General features: G+C 35.1%; 1 protein-coding gene across 2 annotated transcripts in view; it reads left to right on the forward strand.

Annotated features, from left to right (window-relative positions):
* The window catches only part of LRP12 (LDL receptor related protein 12), an 84,688-nt gene that overhangs the window by 30,352 nt on the left and 30,562 nt on the right, over positions 1–23,774 (forward strand). Inside the window, exon 2 of one of the 2 annotated variants that reach the window (XM_007446544.1) lies at positions 8,817–8,873. The exons of the other annotated variant lie outside the window; for it this stretch is intronic. Within the exon in view, the coding sequence (XP_007446606.1) occupies positions 8,817–8,873 (57 nt within the window). The remainder of the gene's footprint in view (positions 1–8,816; positions 8,874–23,774) is intronic. 2 annotated transcript variants of the gene reach the window in all.

Consider the following 23,774-nt stretch of genomic DNA (forward strand, 5'->3'; position numbering starts at 1 on the left):
AAAAAGAATGTGGTTTGAAAATTAGAATGTTTATTTCCATAAAAAGTAATGTTGTAAATGATCATTATTATTTTAAGTGGCAGGTGGGTTCAGGCCAGTTCATAAAAGTCTATTAAATCCAAAATGAATACCTGCAGTTACAAAGCCGTAGAAGTAATACTTTTAGAATACCAGTAATTAAATAAAGTAGGAAAATAAATTCTGTCTCCAAGGGACTTCTTAACCTTTCTTTGCACGAAACGTCTCATTATAGGTATTTGTTAGACACTATGAAGCCTGTTTTCAGAAGAATGTACTGAATTTTTCATACAGTCTCAAGGCATTTGCAGACATCTTAGTTCAGCTGTGACCTGGGGAAAGTGTGTACATTATTCTGCTTGGGCTGCCATAACAAAATACCACAGACTGGGTGGCTTAAACAACATAAATTTATTTTTTTGCAGTTCTGGAGGCTAGAAGTCCAAGATCAAGGTGCTGTCAGGGTTGGTTTCTGATGAGGTTCCTTTTCCTGGCTTGCAGTGTCCTTCTCACTGTGTCCTCACGTGGCCTATTCTCTGTGTGCAGATGAGACAGAGATATCTGATATCTCTTCTTAAGGAAACCAGTCTTTTCGGATTAGGTCGTCACCCTTATGACATCCTTTAATGTTAATTATCCCCTTGAAGGCTCTATCTCCAAGTATAGTCACATTGGACATTTGGGCTTCAGCATATTAATTTTGGGTGACAGAATTCAGTCCCTAACAGTGTACTACTCTATACCTTATTTGATCAGGTAGAAATAACTATATTATAATCACTTTAAAAAAAATGAGATTGAGCACAATCAGAGCTTAAGACCTATAGATTCTATGTAAGTTGATATAGCCACTATGGAGAACAGTATGGAGGTTCCTTAAAAAACTCAAAATAGAACTACCATATGACACAGCAATCCCACTACTGGGCATATACCCTGAGAAAACCATAATCAAAAAAAAAACATGTACCACAGTGTTCATTGCAGCATTATTTACAATAGCCAGGACATGGAAGCAGCCTAAGTGTCCATCGACAGGTGAATGGATAAAGAAGATGTGGCACATATATACAATGGAATATTACTCAGCCATAAAAAGAAACGAAAGTTATTTGTAGTGAGGTGGTTGGACCTAGAGTCTCTCATACAGAGTGAAGTAAGTCAGAAAGAGAAAAACAAATACTGTATGCTAACACATATATATGGAATCTAATGGTTCTGATGAGCCTAGGGGCAGGACAGGAATAAAGGTGCAGACAGATGTAGAGAATGGACTTGAGGACATGGGGAGGGGGAAGGGTAAGCTGGAACAAAGTGAGAGAGTAGCATTGACATATGTACACTACCAAATGTAAAATAGATAGCTAGTGGGAAGCAGCTGCATAGCACAGGGAGATCAGCTTGGTGCTTTGTGACCACCTAGAGGGGTGGGATAAGGAGGGTGGGAGGGAGGCGCAAGAGGGAGGGGTTATGGGGATAGATGGATACATATAGCTGATTCACTTTGTTATACAGCAGAAACTAACACACCATTGTAAAGCAAGTATACTTCAATAAAGATATTTAAAAAAACCCTATAGATTCTAAAGTAATTTAGAAAAAAAAATTAATATGCCTCCACAACATGAAAATCTGGAAAGTCCAGGGATGTTATTAAGTTCTCAAAAATGATTTCTGGTTATTAAAATCACAAACAATCCCAAAAAGGAATGAATGGCAAAAAAATCTAAGGAAATTAGTGGTTCCTCAATGAATTCAGACTAATTAAGAACGTATTTCCAAGATAAAAAGGATATTTAACCAAGAATAAATTATAAGTGTTACTAATATAGAGAAAATGCAAGATTGAGTTCAGCAAAAATACCAAGGACAACAAAATGGTCTTATAAACATGTCTTTGTAAAATAAAGAATAACAAAAGTTTATAGGGCTGTCGCTTGGGCAGATGGTGTAACGCTGGTGATGTTTAATGTCCCCTCTGTCAAATATGCTCTTCAAACCGAAAGGGTAAGAGTAACTATATCTGAAAACCTTCTTGAAGGACATATGTGCAGAGATTATAGGAGTTCATTCAGGTATTCTAAATAACTTAAAGAGTTCTGACTTAGGTGCTAAGACTTCCCAGGAATGAGAGAAGGAAAGAAAGATCAGATGACTGGAAACAGGAAATGCAATTTTGATTTTCCAAACTGGGGCAGGAGGGATGAGAATCCCACAAACCAGCAATTAGTGATACTCGCTCTAGGGAAGATTATACAAAAGAGAAGAAGTGGTTTATGAATACCTAGGAAAGGAAATAAATGTACAGGCCATATGAATTTGGTTAGAACAATGTTAGCAAACCTTATTTCCTTTACAGATTGATAGTAGAAATGTCAGAGGCAAATGCTTAGTAGCTTCTACAGGGGTCTAACAAATTCTCTTATACCCTTTGCACAATTTAGAAAAATTTGGTCTGCATACTAGAACAACATCTAATAAAATAGCCATCCTAACCAGAAATGACTACTTTTTAAAATTCCTGTGGTCAGCATTTTGCATCCTTTAATGAATAACACACACAACAAAGGAATTTGAATGAAAAGGAATGAAGATAGTTTAAGGGACTTATGGGACAACATCAAGCAGACAGCTGTATGCATTATAATTAAATTATAAAAAGTTAAAGAGAGAATCTTAAAAGTGGCCAGAGAAAACTTGTTACATGCAAGGGAATCCCCATAAGACTATTTAGCAGATTTTTTAGCAGAAACTTTGTAGGCCAAAAGGGAGATGCATGATACATTCAAAGTGCTGAAAGAAAAAAACTGCCAACCAAGAATAGTTTACCCAGCAAAATCGTCCTTCGGAATTGAAGGAGGGATAAAGAGTTTTCCAGACAAGCAAGCACCACCATACCGCCTCACAAGAAATGTTAAACGGACTTTAAGTTGAAATGAAAGGGTGCTAATTAGTAACAAGAAAACATAAAGTATAAATCTCACTGGAAAAGGTAAATGTATAGTTAAATTCAGAATACTCTAATGTGTTGGGGGTGAGTAAATCACTTGTAAGTCTAGTATGAAGGTTAAAAGATAAAAGTATTAAAAGTAACTGTGACTACATTTGTTACGAATACTCAGGGTGAAAAGATATAAATTGTGACATCAAAAACATAAAATGGGGGGGCTTAAAAAGGTAGAGCTTTAGTATGCATTCAACGTTAACAGCTTAAAATAGACTGTTATAAACATAAGATATTTAAGCCTCATGAGAACCACAAAGCAAAAATCTATAGTAGATACACAAAAGAGAGAAAGAAATCTCATCAGACCACCACAGAAGATCATCAGATCACAAACGAAGAGAGCAAGGGAAGAAAAAAGGAACAAAGGAATTATAAAAAAAAGCCAGAAAACAATGAACAAAATGGCAACAGTAAGTCCACTGTGGATTTCTTTCTATTCTTCTCGGTTTGGACTGCCTGTTGTCCTGTGTCTGAATTTTTTTTTTTAACATGTTTTTTCCAACTTTTTCAGACACGGGACAACAGTGTAAGACTGTGATCTCTGAGAAAAGGGAAACAAATCAGAATGAGTTCTTTTATTGCACTAGCTTTCTACCTGCAGAAAGCTGGTCCATTACCCCATTGTTCCATCATGACCATCAGCAGGAGTTCTGTGTTTGAGTTTTTAAAAATCTTTTTGTTGCTACCAAGAATTGTGTCTTCTGTATCTTCTGACTGGCCATTGTTCGTATTTCCAAAGGCTTTTGATTTTTTGTATGCTTATTTTATATCCTGCTACTTTACTAATTTTCATATTGTTTATAACTTTTTCTTTTGACTGTCTTGGGTTTTTTAAATAGTTACACAATCATATCATCTACAGATAGATGTAGTTTTACCTCTTCTTTTTTTACCTCTTCTTTTTCAATCCTTATGCCTATAATTGTCTTTTCTTATCTAATTGCCCTGGCTAATATCATGGTGGGCACTCCTATCTTCCATTCCCATTTTTAGTAGAAAAGCCTCCCACTTGAGTAAGAAGCTTGCTAATTTTAGTTTGGTTTTATATTGTTTGCTTCTGCTCCAGATGTTTTAAATTATTTTCTCAATAGATTATCAACTCTGGTGGCAGGGGCAGGGGTGCCTCTTACTTACGTGTCAACCTACCATTCATTCATGTGTTTGAGCAGATATGGAGTATCTTCTCTGCTAGTCACTGGGTTACAAAACAAAACAAACCCAGCTATGTCCCAGCACCACATCACACTTCTCCACCCCACCTTCCCCCACCAAGATTAAGATCTGGTGGGGAATATAGACATTACACAGATAACAGAAGTGTAATAAATTTTCAAAAAGTGATAGTATTAGATACTCTAGGAACCTATAATAGAATGACGTAACCTAGTATGGAGGAATCAGGAGATGCCTTCCTAAATAAAGAATATATTAAAGAAAGGTCCAAAGGCAGGAGAGACAGCTGACCCTTTTCTGAAAGAAATCTAATATTTCTGGAGAGGAAAATAGAGTGGAAAAGTGAATCACAAAAGATGAAGGTTTTGGAGTAGTTGGGAAGACTCGAAGGGTGGAGAGTTTGGTAAGCCTCATTAGGATTTTGGACTTTTTCTTTAAGTAAAGTAAAATAGGAACGATGTTGGGGGTGTATATATGTGTGTACATATTTTGATGTTTGATACCTGTTCTCATTGCACAGTGAAAATGAGATTGTAGGATGCTGAGCATATAAGTTACTTGTAACTGCTGCTCATTAACTTTTAAACCAGGTCTTCCCCCATAACAAATTGGAATAGCTGGTGGCAGGTGGGTTTTAACTCTGAAAGTTAAGTACTGTTTCTTTTGCAAGCAAGAAGTATATTCATGTCTAAATTCTTTTTTTTAAAAAAAGTAAGGAACACAAACTTCTTAATGACTGTGAATTTGAAATTTTAATCCATCCAATTACTAGCTCTTTGAAAAACTTACTAAGTTGCTATAAGCTGGTTTTCTCACCTGTAAAGTGAACTGTTGTTTTAAGGATGAGCTGAGGAAAGCCTTGTGAGGCACTTAGGATTTGGCTGGCACGTATCTATCACGTCTTAGCTGTATTTTATCAGCTCTTCTTTAAGAACTTTAGTTCATAAATAAAAAGAACAACAATAAACAGAAAGAAAGATACAAAGCAAGAGGGACGCAGAGACCATAGACTTAGACATCCTGTTAATGATGATATTCTGATTATGCAGGTGAGCAAACTAAATCTTAGGAGAAATCATTCAGTTAAGACTCATGACTGACTAAACAGTAGAGCTGAGGTTTGATTCCACAGAGTCTGGTTCCAGAGCTCAAACTCACTACCCTATGACCTCTTTTCCTAAAAGAGTACGTATCTCTTTTAGAAGATTCTCTCTTGTATTGCAGTAAAAAACTACAAAACCATGTTTCAGCTTGGCAAGAAGAATAATAAATGGGGACAATTGACTACCTTTGGTATTTGGTTAGTAGGACTAAAAAAAGAGTCAAGTCGTAAAAAATTATTTCCTGATTTAGGTGATAATGAAACTTTTTCTTGTTTTCTAGGAGTGCTAGTTAATTAGCTGGTCTACTAACTAGTCAGCTGCTAATGCATAGTTATAGAAGTAATGTTTTATCAGACTATATTTTTCCAGTATATGGCACCTTTAAAGGGTGACTTCTATGAGAATGTCTAGCATGGCTGCAATGTAGTTAAAGTCAGGAGATGATGTGTGTACGTCCTCATATGTGTGGGGTTTTCTTCTCTCAGGAGTTCAGGGTGGGACATTAGGGAAAATATAGTGAGCTTTATATCAACAAAGCAGTTTGGGGCGGTGCTCTCTGCTTATAACATAGAAATAATTGTATTTTGTAAGTGGCATTTTTGTGAAAATGGTAGAACACCTAAATTAAGTAGCCCACTTACTTCATGTGATACTTAGAATAAGAAATATCTAATAATGTAATCTCAAAGAAAGGAATAGTTATTTGATGTTATTAGAAATTACCATTGATTTTTTAACTTCTAAATCAGATTGTTTTAAATTAGAGTAAATGTGTGGGAAATTAGCAATAGTATCATGTTTTATGTCTTAAAGTACTGTTATTTCAGTTTTTTAAATCATGAATAATACTTCTGAAATTATAATATTTTATTTCACACAGTATTTATCAGACCTCTTTATCTGGAATGATGGGGAATGAACTATAGTCTCTTCGCCTTTTTCTTTTGATAATATGAATAAATTTTTTAAAGAACTCTGTGCCTGTTGTAGCAAATTCGGTTGGTGCTAGAGTATACAAAGGAGGCCTTCCTCTCTAATTTCAGTTTGTATACACCGTTAGACTCTGTGTGTGTGTGCAAATGCATGTACGTACATATATGCCTATGTAACGTGCACAGTAACTATACAGACATCACTTAAAAGTTAAAGTTAGAGCATATGCTAATGTTACTCTGAAACATACTTAACTCAACGTGCATATCTTTCCAAGTGAGTACATATAGAATTACTTAATTCAGTTTTTTGAATATTTTATTGTAAGCCTGTTTTTAGTTTATTCATTTACATGCTGACGGAGATGTAGATTAAGTTCTATTTTTTTCTATTATAAAGAATTCTACTAAGCCCTATAAGATAGGTATTATCTGCTCTGTTTTTGAGATGAAAGTAAGACACAAAGAGGTTATGTAACTTGCCCTAAATTGCACAGCAAGTAAGAAGTGAAGCTGGTGTTAGAATCCTAGCAATCTAGTCCAGAATTCACAGTCTTAGATACTGCATTATGTTATTGTTTTCCTTCTACCCATCTTTACTCTGTTTACTGAGTTAGAATAAAAATTTAATGTATAAAATATATCTAATATTAAAACTCTCCTGAGGATAATTTAATATGCTGCCTTAAGGATATTGGAAACCTTAGGGTCACAAATTACACAGCTTTAATTTGGAGTTGTATCTACTATAGAAGTAGAAGGTTTAAGCTGTTGGCTCGCAAATGTTAATGTGCATACGAATCACTGGGAGTGGGGGATGATCTTGTTAAAATGTAAATTCTGATTCAGTAATCTGGGGTAAGGCCTGAGACTCTGCATTTCTAATAAGCTCCCGGTAATATTAGCCAGTACTGCTGATATACTTGTAAGTAGCAAAGGTTTAGGCAACTTATACTGACCTTTGGCAAATCTTGTTAGTTGTTTTATTGAATCAGTTTCTTATACCATTTTGTTTAGGATACCAATTTTCATAAGTTGTACACATTAAAGAAATAATGTGGGAGCTTTCTAGTAGTTTCATTTCTATGTCTGTAGCATTTAACATTGTTAGGAAAAATAAGTTGTGGCTTCTGTGGTACTAATGCACAGTACTTAAATAAATAACTGTAATCAGATTTGTGTAATAAAGATAGCTTACACACCTTTGTCACCATTTCCACTGTATCATTTTTAATGGAGGGAAACATAACATTTCTTTTCATTTTGAAGGCTGTAGCTATAGTTGAACTACGAAGGTTGTTTTATCACTATTATTTTATTCTTTAGTAATAGTAAAAATAGATTTTACACAGTTACAAAAATGAATTCCTCTTCAGTGCTGTGTGTCAGGCACTATATCAAGTGCTTAATTGGCATGATTTCATTTAATCATCATGAACTCCCTCATTTATTCATCATTTGTTAGCTCTTTGAGCACCTGCTCTGTTCTAGGAACCGTGCATACAGTGATGCGGCAAGTTTACACAGATTCTGCTGTCCTAGAACTTAGCGCATTGGGGGATGCTATACAGTAATCAAGCAACCATAGAAGTGTGATGGTTGTAAAAGATAAGTTATTAATTATAATATTTGCTATTGTCTCTACTCTTTGAACCATCAAGAGAATTCTGCTTTTGCCATCTAAGTTTCTCCCACCTAGCTTCCTCCCCTGCCCCACTCCAGGGAGAATTCTTTCTCTGTCAGCTGGATTCCTGAACTGTTGTGTTGCTAAATTGACCTAATGCATAGAGAGAGAGAAAACTTTAGAAGTAATGATGAGCAGCTTGTAGAAAGAAAAGAAAGAACAGAGGTAGATGGAAATAATTTATAATAAAACTAAATTAAAATTTTAAAAAGAACAGCTGAGGGACACTTTACTAATTTAAAGGAGTAAATAATCTCTACTTTAAATGGGAGTCTTTTTAAAACCACTTTTATTTTACTAGGTGACACTTAGTAACTCATTTCAGTAAGTTACTTGAATGCTTCCATTTGCCCAACTTTATGGTAGGAGGTGTAGAAAATCAGGGGCTACCAAAATAGGGTATAATCATGTCCCTACTCTAAAGACTGTTAGAGTTGTTGATGAGAAGATATTGAAGGATTTAGAAGGTAATGCAAAACATAGGACATGGGACACCATGTGTGACCCCAGCAGTAAGCACATTCTGGACTAATTAAGCATGCTTTTAGAGGAATGCTGTTTTTAAAAAGTATGTGATTGTCTCTTTTCTGGTAATAGTACTAAGTTATCTTTTGCCTATTAACTTGATAGAAAATTCTTTCTGGTATTAATCAGATCTATATATTTGGCCTTTATATTACACTACATTGTTGTGATTTCCAAAACATTTTGATTTCCCTACTACTATTATAATTTTGGGCTGCATAGTACTGTTTTGAAGATTATTGTAAGAGACTTTAATTTCATTTCTGGATATTACAAGTAGCTCTATGCACCTGTTTTTCTATTAGAGGGAGAATCTGAAACTTTTTTTTTAATTTTATCTTGGAAATTAGTTTATTCATTATGTTTAATTTTAGGAAATGGTGCTCTTGCAGAACATTCTGAAAATGTGCATATTTCAGGAGTGTCAACTGGTAAGTCATTTTTTGTAATGTTTAAATTTCATGCATGACTTCTGTGGTAAATATTGACAGCCACCTGGTATCTTATGAAGTGATATTTGGCTATAAAAATTATTACTGCTTTTTGCAGCATGTAATAAGGAATGAAGTAACTGGAACATGGAGAAATTCTCATAAGATAAAATTGATACTTGCATGCCCATGGATTGATTATATTTTTCCAAACGGACTGCATAATTATTTTTCCATACAAACACTGAGCCAAGAGAAAAGTTAGCTCAAGTTGAATTAGTGTTTTCTTTACATACAAAGTTATATGAAATGAAATTTATTAAAATGGAATTTTGAATGCTATTCCTAGCATTAGAGCCTTAGAAATTAAGCATTTTGCTTGATTTTTTAGATTAAAAATACTACTATGCATAAAACTGTAGTACTTGAGTGCACAATTTATATGTTATTAAAAAGCAACCCAACAACATATTTGTGTGCATGAAATTCAGAAACTTGTTGACGTAAATGCATTTTTTCCACTCATCTAAGCTTTTATAACTTAATAATTACTTAAGGGCCCATAACTATTAAAATGTTCATTCTTAAATATGTAAAATAAAAAACAAAGAACTACTATAGAGCATGGGGAAATATATTCAATATCTTGTAATAAACTGTAATGGAAAAGAATCTGAAAAAGAATATATATACATGTATACACACACACACACATAATTGAATCACTTTGCTGTGTACCTGAAACTAACAAAACATTTTAAATCAACTACACTTCAATAAAAAAAAAATTTTTTTTTCCTTCTTGGGTGACTTCCACAACTTTGATACCATTTTTGCATTATCAACTACAATTTTTAGGAGAGCAGAATCTTTCATTTTTTGCATATATGGAAATTGAGTTTCTTACTATTATTTTATTATTTCTCTATATTCTTGGTAAGTTTTGTGTGATTAAAAAAATTGCACTTGGTATATTTGTCAATTTATTGATTGATTTCTTCATGTCTTCTTGGAATTTTTTGGTTATTTTTTTCTCATGAAGGAAAACCGAATGTTTTTCTCTTTTGTTTTATGTCTCATTTTATATTCAGAAAGTGAATAGACTTAACAAGTACTCTAAGAGTTAGTCTGTGCTAGGCCAAACAGATTGACAAGCCTGGTTTCCTGAAAATGAAAAGCAGGCGCTTTTGCAGCCTGCGTTAATTCATTTACAGTGTGTTTCCCCATTTTCATATGCTTTCAAATGGCATACAGTTGTGTACATCAAGTTAAAAAAGGTTCATTTAGAGTTGATCTTAATTTTCTCCCTTTTTCTACTTTGGATAGCTAATGAAAATTATGATTACTTTTCCAAGTTGTAATTATGAAGTAAGAAGTTGTGTAGAAACATTTAATTTACACAGCTGAATAGTTACTGTCTAATTCAGTGTTTTTCAGATTTTTTGTTCTCAGGACCCCTTTTAAGCTTTTAACAATATCAGGGACTGCTCAGGCTGCCGTAACAAAATACCAAAGTCTGAGTGGCTTAAATAATAGATATTTATTTTCTCACAGTTCTAGAAGCTAGACGTCCAAGGTCAAGGCGCTGGTGGGGTTGGTTTCTGGTCTGAAGACGTTTCTTCCTGACTCGCAGATGGTGCCTTCTCGCTGTGTCCTCACATGACCTTTCCTCTAAGTGGATTCAGAGAGAGAGGCCTGTGGTGTCTCTTCCTCTTCTTATAAGGACCCCAGTCCTACAGGAGTAGGGCCCCATCCTTATGAGTTACCTCCTTAAAGTCCCTAGCTTCCAAATACAGTCACATTGAGGGTTAGGCCTTCAACAAATGAGTGTGGGGAGGACACAATTCAGCCCCTAACAAGGACTTCAAAGAGTTTTTGTTTATGTAGGTTATAGCTACTGATAATTACTGTATTAGAAATTAAAACTGAGAAGTTGTTTAAAAACTTCTTAATTCATTTGCTAATGAAAGTAGTGTCTATTGCATGCTTACACCAATAACATAATTTTATTAAAAATGTATTTTCCAACACAAAAACATCAATAAGAAGAATGGTATTGTTTTATAATTTTGCAGACCTTTTAATTTTAAAGATTGGCTTAAAAGGAGATACCTGGATTCTCACATCTGTTTCTACACTCAGCCTTTTGTAATATATTGCTTTGTTTGACAATATGAAGACAATCCAGCCTTACACGGTTGTGTAATTTGAAAAGAGAGGAGTATTTCCATAGCCTTTTTCAGATAATTGTGAATATTCTTCTTTGATACTATACCAAAGCTCAGCAAGTGGTGGTTTCTTAAAGGTTAGTTGCAAGTAGGATCTGAAACCATATCAGTGAACATTTTGTTCTCTGTTTTACAAAAATCCAGTGGCCTTTCTTGCCCTTTAAGTGGGTTTTTTTTCCACCATGCATCATTTCGTAATATGAATTAGTTATTTGAAAATATTGGTTTGCTGAATTATGTGGATTTACAGGTTTATTTTCTCATAGTTCTGGAGGCTAGGAGTCTAAGATCAAGGTATTAGCAGGGTTGGTTTCTTCTGAGGCATCTTTCTTTGGCTTGTAGATGGCAGTCTTCTACCTGTTATCTTCCCATGGTCTTCCCTCTGTGTGTATCTGCGTCCTAATCTCTCCTTATTAGGACACCAGGCATATTGGATTAGGGCTCACCCATATGACCTCACTGTAGTTTAGTTACCTCTTTAAAGATCCTGTCTCCAAATCCAGTCACATTCTGAGGTACTGGCAGTTAGGACTTTAACATAGGAGTTTTGGGGTTGACACAGTTCAGCCCGTAACAAAATGAGTGTTTTAATTAAATGTATTTATGTGTCAATAAATTACTTAATTTCAGAGCTCATTTAAACCCTATTTATGCCTTACTGTTTTTCTGAAGGTTGGTCGTATAAAATCTTTCTTCTATGGATAGAGAAGAATAAAATGAAGTCTATTCCAGTCGTACCATTAAAAATATAAATGGATGCTCTCTCAAAAGGTGCTTTTGGATATACAGATTCATTGCAATTTTTCTTTATTTAGTCAATATGGAACTGTAGAAGGTGTAATGCTTGATACAGTATAAGCCTTCTGAATTCCTTGCATCCCCAGTTGAAATGAGAGTCCTTTCAGTGCTGGTATAAATGGAAAATTAGCTTTTGGAAGAATCTCTAAACATAGGACTTGCTTTCTCTTGAGACCAGCGAGCAACACAAGTGCCTCTGCTACTTTATTTGACAGTGCTTAGTGCCTTAGCTCATTCATTCTTTGCATTCTGGAAATTTTAATGACATTTTAGAAAGAATTTTAACTTACATGCAGTCGTATTTTCAGGTAATTTGTGGTCCAAATCAGGACACTTTGAAAGCAAAAGGGTATACTGTTTTTAATAATGCTGATACCACAGGCAAAACCAGACCTATCCTGGGCAGTTCGGGAGGTAGAGCCACCCTATCTGTAGCGAATTAAATTCATTCAGCATGTATTAAACACCTGATGTGTACCTTGTGCCAAGAAGGGTGGGAGTTAGCAGTAAGTAAAACAGTACTGCCACAGGAACTTACCATTTAATGGAGAAAGTAGACATGTGAAAAATGCCCCTGTAATGTGGCTTTAATGTAGTAAATCCTATGGTAAATAATGGCCACGTTAAGTTGAATCATGAATTTATTTAAAAGGCCTCGTTACAATGTCTGGTGTGTAGTAAATGACTTCGTATTTTTCTTACTTTATTTAATTGTGAGTAGTACTAAGTACTTAGTTTTGTTTATTCATATAATTTTTATGGGAATTAACAATTTTTGCTCGATAATATAGTTTGGGTTCTTACGCTGAGGGTGATATGTTTCTATTTCTAACGTTCTAGTCATTTTCATCCTCCTCCTCAAATCTTTGCTTAGAGATATGTTTTTGTCCTTTTGCTGGTTCTTATGCTATAGGAATTGTCATAAGACAATGTAAATTATCAAAAAGTATACATCTAGTGGTTGTATAATGGAAAAGAATGACTGGATAAAGTATTCTTTTTTATATATTTTTTCTTTAGAACTTGTCATGGTTTAGAAATTTAAATCTGCTTTCATTTATAAAACAGAGAAAGGAGAAAAGACAAATGGTATTTTTGTAAATCTAATATGTGAAAATCATTATGAAATTATAGAAACTGCAAGTAATATAATTGTATATATGAGACAATAGGAAGGCTATTTTAATGTTCTTTTTAAAAATGTCTAAATTAAATGCCTCATGTTCTTTGTTAAATGTCTAAATTTGTAAAATAGCTAATGTATTGCTCATCTGCTACATAGAATGAAACATTTTTTTAGATCAGATTGAGTTATACACATTGAACAAATATATTTGATTTTTAATATGTATCCACTTTAATTGAATTTTCTCTATAATCTATATTTATTTGAGTCAGAATAATTCTAGATGTAATAACCTATAATGGAAAAGAATCTGAAAAAGAATAGATATATACATATATACACATGTATAACTGAATCACTTCGCTGGATACCTGAAACTAACACAACATTGTAAATCAACTATACTTCAATTTTTTTTAAAAAAAAGTGTAATTCTAGGGCTTCCCTGGTGGTGCAGTGGTTGAGGGTCCGCCTGCCGATGCAGGGGACATGGGTTCGTGCCCCGGTCTGGGAAGATCCCACATGCCGCGGAGCGGCTGGACCCATGAGCCATGGCCGCTGAGCCTGCGCGTCCGGAGCTTGTGCTCCGCAACGGGAGAGGCCACGACAGTGAGAGGCCCGCGTACTGCAAAAAAAAAAAAAAAGTGTAATTCTAGATATAATTTGATTATTTCCTCATTACTCTTGATTACTTCCAAATCAGGTTTTTACTTGTTTTCACAAATTCTGTTTATGCATTATACAAGTTTCATTAAATGTTTAGAAAAATTGGAAAAAGCAAAACGATGATGAAAATCACCCATTAACCCTGCATTCTTAGTATAATTAATAATATTATAATTTACTTCATTTGTACTTTTTCTGTGTATACCTTAAAGGTAATTGTATATGCATTTGGATTGTAACTAATTTTATCTCCTGCCTTTTCTATTTAACATTTTATAGAATATATTTTTTACATAGTTATTTTAATGCCTGTATAAAATTTCCATCTTGTGGCTATATTGTAATGTTCTTAAACATATCAATGGATTCTTTTCCAATGGGTTCTCCCTAGTCTGGATCATGTTGCAAGGAACATATTAATATATATTTAGCCCTTTTTTAATTTCTGAGATTATAGCCGTTTTTTAATCTCTGAGATTATTTCTTTAGCATAGATTTCTAGGATTGGAATTACTGTATCAAACGTCATAAATAATGTAGTGACTCTAGAAACCTTTTGTCAAATTGCCTTCAAAAAGGATTGTATTGATCTACACAGCTATCTGCAAGGTATGAGAGCACTTAACACTCATATAATCATGTTTTTCCGGTTTAACTGTTTTCTTACTATGTTTCTATTAAAGTCTCAACCTTTTATTTTCCCCAAACTGTTCAGAAATGTAACTGTTAATTTCTCTTTTTGATTCATGGCCTGGAGTTGTGACATTGCAAAGAATAAAAGCATAGGATTGGCTTTTATGGTTAGGCAAAAACTACCCTGAAATTTAAAAAAGATTTTCTGGTTGCTAGTAGGAACAGATGTTGGGGCATGTGCTTTCTCGACTAGAAAGTTTTTATTTATGAAGTTTAACACATTATTCCCAATTCACCAGTGATACAGCTGCTAAATGTTCGTACCTCATAACATCCATAGCTAAAAGCTCTACCTGAGGTTAGCCTGATCTTGAGTCTACTTTACATTTGACTTCAAATCTTTTGTCAGGCAAGGCTGAAACTTCTGAGTGTGGAGAAAGAGAGTTATCTGCTTGGGAAGTTTCTTTCTTAATCCTTGTTCGTATTAACTGAATTAACAGACTATAGAAAATAGTAGTTGTTAGGCGTTGTTTTTCCTATGTTCTGTCAGAATTTTTATTTCATCAAAATCATCACCCTTTCTTGCTTTTGCGTTTTTTCATTTTATACTTCCTATTCTAGTACTCAAAGGCCTAGCACACTGCTGGTCCTATAAGCCTTTTTAAACTAATAATTTAGTTGTGGCCTTTTAAAGTAGGAGATATTATTTTCTAAATTGCAGTAGTTTACTTACAGATTGTTTAGCAACATTTTACGGAAGTGTGGAGCACTATAGTAAAATGGCTTTTGTTTTAACCACAGTTAAATAATAATACGGTATTTTGAACTTGCTGTGGAAGAACATCTAGTCTGTTAATACTTTTATTATCCTAGAATTTTCAGAGCTTCCAAACAAAAAGTCTGAATGGAAATGAAGCTTAAACTATAATTATTTGATAGCAGTTTACAGCTTTTTTTTTAATATAGAAAAGTTGCATGAATAAAGCAGCAGGTGCAAGTGGCCCTTTGTACCTTTCCTGTTATTTTAATGTTATTTTCAATTATTCAATTAAATACCTGGACCTCTTGCTACACTTACGAAAAAGAATTTCACCAATTTTTTTGTCCAATACAGTGTCTTTTATCCATGTTTCAAACGGAGAGGAAAAAAAAGGAAGCTTATATATTTTAGGGTTTTTAGGATTTTAGAGTATAAAAATAGAACTTATTGTGAACCCAAGAAACTGTCCTTCAAATGAAGAAAGTGAGTGGAGAATACAAGACAGAGTACATTTTTTTTAAAAAACCAACAACACATTAGTTTAGGAAACTATTAACTTTTAAAGGCATTGCCTGCCTTCAGAGTTTATTTTTGAGACACTTCAGCTTTTGGAGTAGAGCATTCCCCGTAAGTTTTAGAAAAGAAAGTAATGGTAGTATTATATACAGTACTATAGTATATAGTATTATAATGTTTATATATTATAAATGTGTATTATATATTATACTTTTATATGTAATATATGCTATATAATTAAATATAACATTTTATTATACAATAATATATTTTATGTGAAGCATTTACATAGTCATAACATTTCATATGTTGTCACATATTTACTGAACAATTACATATTTATAGCAAGACTGTTATATCTTATAATTGTTTATTACTATAGTAAACAATAAATAAACTCAACAACAGAACATTAAATGTACCAGGACCATAGACAGAACAGGTTGTAATGTGACAGAAGTGTGCAAAGCTTAGATGGTAGAAGTGAAGTTTCTCTGCTCAGGTGAGTGGGCCAGATCGATTGAAGGTAAAAGACAAGTTGCATTCAAACATTTGACATTTTCTTTTCCATTCTTTAACTTTGAGAATAAACCTTTTTTTTACTTTGAGAATAATTCTTCAGTGTGAGATCATGTTAATTTTTTATACTTTTGCTAAGGCATAGATTTAAAGATACTATGCATCTATTGTGCAAAAGCCAGTCACTTAGCAGGTAGGCAAACTGAATTTTGGTTTTCAAGTTGACTAACAGACCAATACAAGTTAGGGGGTGATTTGATCTTAAGCTGCAGTGATAGAAATACAGTATCCAGAACAAAGTCCTTCATAGTTCTTTACTCCTCCCTAACAGAGTCTGATATTAGGTTTGTTTCTGGGTATCACTCTTGACAGAAGACACCAAGACTGGAACACTCTGAGAAGAAGATGTGAGTGTACTAAAAACTATATCAAGGCTGATAGAAATGACTGAGAAAATTGTGAACTCCAAGGCCAATTTATCTTTGCTCATGTGCTGATTCTGCCTTACCTCTTCTATGTTTCCAGCAAGAATCACAGTAAACTTCAGAAATTAATAGTTTTTCCCATTCAGGAAATAGAAGTTGTAGTTTGTTTAGCATTTCATTCACCTGGAGTGCTTAAATTTAGAAAATGTAAGTAACATATCAATCGTTTTTATGCTCTTCCAGGAAAAAAAATTGCCCTTTTACGTCCTTTTAAAAAAAGATAGAAAAGGTTGAATCTTCTGTATTCATTTTATCTTATGCTTTGCTAGCAAAATTCAAAATTATTCTTGCCCTTAGAAATTTTAGGATAAAGCTAGTTAGCTAGTTCCAGTAAGAGTACTCTTCTGATCTTATTCATATTGTGCTGTGACCCTATTAGAACTAAAAAAGCTGTTTTTTCTATTTTTCCTTCTATCTTTTTCCATATTTTGTACCTATCTTGACTTTTTAAAATATATATTATTTTACTGCCATGTAGGCTCTGATTATTATTTGTTTGTTCTGGACATTATTGAGCTTTCAGAAAGCAAGGAATTACCTGCCTTGAATAGAGTTGAGGACCAAGTGAATATTTTGGTCCTTAAAAAAAAAAATCACTAAAAATAATAGGAATAAAGATATTGCTGTGTTCATTCTTAAGTATCTGTACTAATACAGAGGAATGAATATCCATTTAATATTCATTCTGGATATAGGATTTCCTGGATATAGGATATCCTGCTTGCCGTAGAAATAAATGTATGATTTCTGGAAATAAGTCTGCAAGTAATGAAAGAGTCTCCAGAGTGTGAGTGATAAATTAATACAAAGTTTTCTGCTTGCACTGATTTTTAACTTTTATTTATTTTTAATTAAAAAAATTTTTTAACATCTTTATTGGAGTATAATTGCTTTACAGTGGTGTGTTAGTTTCTGCTGTATAACAAAGTGAATCAGCTATACATATACATACATCCCCATATCTCTTCCCTCTTGTGTCTCCCTCCCTATCCCACCCCTCTAGGTGGACACAAAGCACCGAGCTGATCTCCCTGTGCTATGTGGCTGCTTCCTACTAGCTATCTATTTTAGGTTTGGTAGTGTATATATGTCCATGCCACTCTCTCACTTCGTCCCAGCTTACCCTTCCCCCCTGCCCATGTCTCAAGTCCATTCTCTATGTCTGCATCTTTATTCCTGTCCTGCCCCTAGATTCTTCAGAACCTTTTTTTTTTTTTAGATTCCATATATATGTGTTAGCATATGGTATTTGTTTTTCTCTTTCTGACTTACTTCACTATGTATGACAAATTCCATCCACCTCACTACAAATAACTCAATTTCGTTTCTTTTTAGGGCTGAGTAATATTCCATTGTACATATGTGCCACATCTTCTTTATCCATCCATCTGTCGATGGACACTTAGGTTGCTTCCATGTCCTGGCTATTGTAAATAGAGCTGCAATGGACATTGTGGTAATGACTCTTTTTGAATTATGGTTTTCTCAAGATATATACCCAGTAGTGGGATTGCTGGGTCGTATGGTAGTTCAGTTTTTAGTTTTCTGAAGAACCTCCATACTGTTCTCCACAGTGGCTGGATCAATTTACTTTCCCACCACAGTGCAAGAGGGTACCCTCTTCTCCACATGCTCTCCAGCATTTATTGTTTGTAGATTTCTTTTTTTTTTTTTTTTTTTCAGTACGCGGGCCTCTCCCGTTGTGGAGCACAGGCTCCGGACGCGCAGGCCCAGCGGCCATGGCTCACGGGCCCAGCCACTCCATGGCATGTGGGATCCTCCCAGACCGGGGCACGAATCCACGTCCCCCACACTGGCAGGCGGACCCTCAACCACTGCGCCACCAGGGAAGCCCCTTATTGTAGTTTTGATTTGCATTTCTTTAATGATTACTGATGTTGAGCATCCTTTCATGTGTTTGTTGGCAATCTGTATATCTTCTTTGGAGAAATGTCTGTTTAGGTCTTCTGCCCATTTTTGGATTGGGCTGTTTGTTTTTTTGATATTGAGCTGCATGAGCTGCTTGTATATTTTGGAGATTAATCCTTTGTCACTTTCCACTTGCTTTGCTTGCAAATATTTTCTCCCATTCTGAGGGTTGTCTTTTTGCTTCCCTGGTGGCGCAGTGGTTAAGAATATGCCTGCCAATGCAGGGGACACGGGTTTGAGCCCTGGTCTGGGAAGATTCCACATGCTGTGGAGCAACTAACCCTGGGCGCCACAGCTACTGAGCCTGCGCTCTAGAGACTGCGAGCCACAACAACTGAAACCGTGTGCCACAGCTACTGAAGCCCGCACACCTAGAACCCATGCTCTGCAACAAAGAGAAGCCACTGCCATGAGAATCCCGCACACAGCAACGAAGAGTAAACCCCGCTCGCCACAACTAGAGAAAGCCCACATGCAGCCAAAAATAAAAATAAATAAAATAAATAATTAAGAAAAAAATTCTGGTTATGCTTTCCTTTGCTGTGCAAAAGCTTTTAAGTTTCATTAGGTCCCATTTGTTTATTTCTGTTTTTATTTCCATTTCTCTAGGAGGTGGATCAAAAAGGATCTTGCTGTGATTTATGTCATAGAGTGTTCTGCGTATGTTTTCCTCTAAGAGTTTTATACTGTCTGGACTGACATTTAGGTCTTTAATCCATTTTGAGTTTATTTTTGTGTATGGTGTTAGGGAGTGTTCTAATGTAGCTGTCCAGTTTTCCCAGCACCATTTACTGAAGAGACTGTCTTTTCTCCACTGTATATTCTTGCCTCCTTTATGAAAGATAAAGTGACCATATGTGCATGGGTTTATCTTTGGGCTTTCTGTCCTGTTCCATTGATCTCCAGTTCTGTTTTTGTGCCAGTACCATATTGTCTTGATTACTGTAGCTTTGTAGTATAGTCTGAAGTCAGAGAGCCTGATTCCTCCAGCTCTGTTTTTCGTTCTCAAGATTGCTTTGGCTATTTGGGATCTTTTGTGTTTCCATACAAAATGTGAAATTTTTTGTTCTAGTTCTGTGAAAAATGCCATTGGTGGTTTGATAGGGATTGCATTGAATCTGTAGATCGTTTTTGGTAGTATAGTGATTTTCACAGTGTTGATTCTTCCAATCCAAGAACGTGGATCTCTCCATCTGTTTGTTTCATCTTTAATTTCTTTCAGCAGTGTCTTATAGCTTTCTGCATACAGGTCTTTTGTCTCCTTAGGTAGGTTTATACCTAGGTATTTTATTCTTTTTGTTACAGTAGTAAATGGGAGTGTTTCCATAATTTCTCTTTCAAATTTTTCATCATTAGTGTATAGGAATGCCAGAGATTTCTGTGCATTAATTTTGTGTCCTGCAACTTTACCAAATTCATTGATTAGCTCTAGTAGTTTTCTGGTAGCATCTTTAGGATTCTCTATGTGTAGTATCATGTCATCTGCAAACAGTGACAGTTTTACTTCTTCTTTTCCGATTTGGATTCCTTTTATTTCTTTTTCTTCTCTGCTGTGGCTAAAACTTCCAAAACTATGTTGAATAATAGTGGTGAGAGTGGGCAACCTTGTCTTGTTCCTGGTCTTAGTGGAAATGGTTTCAGTTTTTCACCATTGAGAACGATGCTGGCTGTGGGTTTCTCATATGTGGCCTTTATTATGTTGCGGTAAGTTCCCTCTGTGCCTACTTTCTGGACGGTTTTTATCATAAATGGGTGTTGAATATTGTCGAAAGCTTTTTCTGCATCTTTTGAGATGACCATATGGTTTTTCTCCTTCAATTTGTTAATATGGTTTATCACATTGATTGATTTGCATATATTGAAGAATCCTTGCATTCCTGGAATAAACCCCACTTGATCATAGTTTGTGATCCTTTTAATGTGCTGTTGAATTCTGTTTGCTAGTATTTTGTTGAGGATTTTTGCATCTATGTTCATCAGTGATATTGGCCTGTAGTTTTCTTTTTTTGTGACATCTTTGTCTGGTTTTGGTATCAGGGTGATGATGGCCTCATAGAACAAGTTTGGGAGTGTTCCCCCTTCTGCTATATTTTGGAAGAGTTTGAGAAGGATAGGTGTTAGCTCTTCTCTAAATGTTTGATAGAATTCGCCTGTGAAGCCACCTGGTCCTGGGCTTTTGTTTTTTGGAAGAGTTTTAATCACAGTTTCAGTTTCAGTGCTTGTGATTGGTCTGTTTAGATTTTCTGTTTCTTCCTGGTTCAGTCTCAGAAGGTTGTGCTTTTCTAAGAATTTGTCCATTTCTTCCAGGTTGTCCATTTTATTGGCATAGAGTTGCTTGTAGCAATCTCTCATGATCCTTTGTATTTCTGCAGTGTCGGTTGTTACTTCTCCTTTTTCATTTCTAATTCTATTGATTGGAGTCTTCTCCCTTTTTTTCTTGATGAGTCTGGCTAATGGTTTATCAATTTTGTTTATCTTCTCAAAGAACCAGCTTTTAGTTTTATTGATCTTTGCTCTCATTTCCTTCATTTCTTTTTATTTCTGATCAGATCTTTAGGATTTCTTTCCTTCTGCTAACTTTGGGTTTTTTAAAATTCTTCTTTCTCTAATTGCTTTTAGTGTAAGATTAGGTGGTTTATTTGAGATATGTCTTGTTTCTTGAGGTACGATTGTATTGCTATAAACTTCCCTCTTCGAACTGCTTTTGCTGCATCCCATAGTTTTTTGGGTTGTCATGTTTTCATTGTCATTTGTTTCTAGTATTTTTTTATTTCCTCTTTGATTTCTTCAGTGATCTCTTGGTTATTAAGTAGTGTATTGTTTAGCCTCCATGTGTTTGTATTTTTTATAGTGTTTTTCCTGTAATTGATATCTAATCTAATAACGCTGTGGTCAGAAAAGATACTTGATACAATTTCAGTTTTCTTAAATTTTCCAAGGCTTGATTTGTGACCCAAGATATGATCTATCCTGGAGAATGTTCCATGAGCTCTTGAGAAGAAAGTGTCATCAGCTGTTTTTAGATGGAATGTCCTATAAATATCAATTAAGTCCATCTTGTTTAATGTATCATTTAAAGCTTGTGTTTCCTTATTTATTTTCATTTTGGATGATCTGTCCATCATCCATCCATGAAAGTGGGGTGTTAAAGTCCCCTACTATGATTGTGTTACTGTCGATTTCCCCTTTTATGGCTGTTAGCATTTGCCTTAGGTATTGAGGTGCTCCTATGTTGGGTGCATAAATATTTACAATTGTTATATCTTCTTCTTGGATTGATCCCTTGATCATTACATAGTGTCCTTCTTTGTCTCTTGTAATAGTCTTTATTTTAAAGTCTGCTTTGTCTGATATGAGAATTGAGAATTGCTATTCCTGCTTTCTTTTGATTTCCTTTTGCATGGAATATCTTTTTCCATCCCCTCACTTTCAGTCCATATGTGTCCCTAGGTCTGAAGTGGGTCTCTTGTAGACAGCATATGTACAGGTCTTGTTTTTATATCCATTCAGCCAGTCTGTGTCTTTTTATGATAGCATTTAGTCCATTTACATTAAAGGTAGTTATCGATATGTATGTACCTATTACCATTTTCTTAATTGTTCTGGGTTTGTTATTGTAAATCTTTTCCTTCTCTTGTGTTTCCTGCCTAGAGAAGTTCCTTTAGCATTTGTTGTAGAGCTGGTTTGGTGGTGCTGAATTTTCTTAGCTTTTGCATGTCTGTAAAGGTTTTAATTTCTCCGTCAAATCTGAATGAGATCCTTGCTGGGTAGAGTAATCTTGGTTGTAGGTTTTTCCCTTTCATCACTTTAAAATATGTCCTGCCACTCCCTTCTGGCTTGCAGAGTTTCTGCTGAAAGATCAGCTGTTAACCTTATATGGATTCACTTGTATGTTAATTGTTGCTTTCCCTTGCTGCTTTTAATATTTTTTCTGTGTATTTAATTTTTGATAGTTTGATTAGTATGTGTCTTGGTGTGTTTCTCCTTGGATTTATCCTGTATGGAACTCTCTGTGCTTCCTGGAGTTGATTGACTATTTCCTTTCCCATATTAGGGAAGTTTTCAACTATAATCTCTTCAAATATTTTCTCAGTCCCTTTTTTTTTCTCTTCTTCTTCTGGGACCCCTATAATTCGAATGTTGGTGTGTTTAATGTCCCAGAGGTCTCTGAGATTGTCCTCAATTCTTCTCATTCTTTCTTCTTTATTCTGCTCTGTGGTAGTTATTTCCACTATTTTATCTTCCAGGTCACTTATCTGTTCTTCTGCCCCAGTTTTTCTGCTATTGATTCCTTCTAGAGAATTTCAAATTTCATTTATTGTGTTGTTCATCATTGTTTGTTTGCTCTTTAGTTCTTCTAGGTCCTTGTGAAACGTTTATTGTATTTTCTCCATTCTGTTTCCGAGATTTTGGATCATCTTTACTATCATTACTCTGAATTCTTTTTCAGGTAGACCACCTATTTCCTCTTCATTTGTTTGGTCTGGTCGGTTTTTACCTTGCTCCTTCATCTGCTGTGTATTTCTCTGACTTCTCATTTTGCTTAACTTACTGTGTTTGGGGTCTCCTTTTTGCAGGCTGCAGGTTCGTAATTCCTGTTGTTTTTGGTGTCTGCTCCCAGTGGCTAAGGTTGGTTCAGTGGGTTGTGTAGGCTTCCTGGTGGAGAGGACTGATGCCTGTGTTCTGGTGGATGAGGCTGGATCTTGTCTTTCTGGTGGGCAGGTCCACATCTGGTGGTGTGTTTTCGGGTATCTGTGACCTTATTATGATTTTAGGCAGCCTCTCTGCTAAGGGTGGGGTTGTGTTCCTGTCTTGCTAGTTGTTTGGCATAGGGTGTCCGGCACTGTAGCTTGCTGGTCGTTGAGTGGAGCTGGGTCTTAGCGTTGAGATGGAGATCTCTGGGAGAGCTTTCGCCATTTGATGTGGAGCCGGGAGGTCTCTGGTGGACCAATGTCCAGCACTCGGCTCTCCCACCTCAGAGGCTCAGGCCTGACACGCGGCCAGAGCACCAAGCCCCTTCAGCCACACAGCTCAGAAGAAAAGGTAGAAATAGAAAGAAAGAAAGAAAGAATAAAATACAGTTATTAAAATAGAAAAAAATTAGTAAAAATAAAAAAGTTATTAAAAAAAGAGAAAGAGAAAAAAGAGAAAGAAGAGAGAAACCAAACCAAAAAGCAGATCCACCAATGATAACAAGTGCTAAAAACTATACTAAAAAAAAAAAAAAAAAAAAAAAAAAAA

This window comes from Lipotes vexillifer, unplaced genomic scaffold (genome assembly GCF_000442215.2).
Source record: "Lipotes vexillifer unplaced genomic scaffold, Lipotes_vexillifer_v1.1 scaffold327, whole genome shotgun sequence".
Taxonomy (NCBI): Eukaryota; Metazoa; Chordata; class Mammalia; order Artiodactyla; family Lipotidae; genus Lipotes; species Lipotes vexillifer.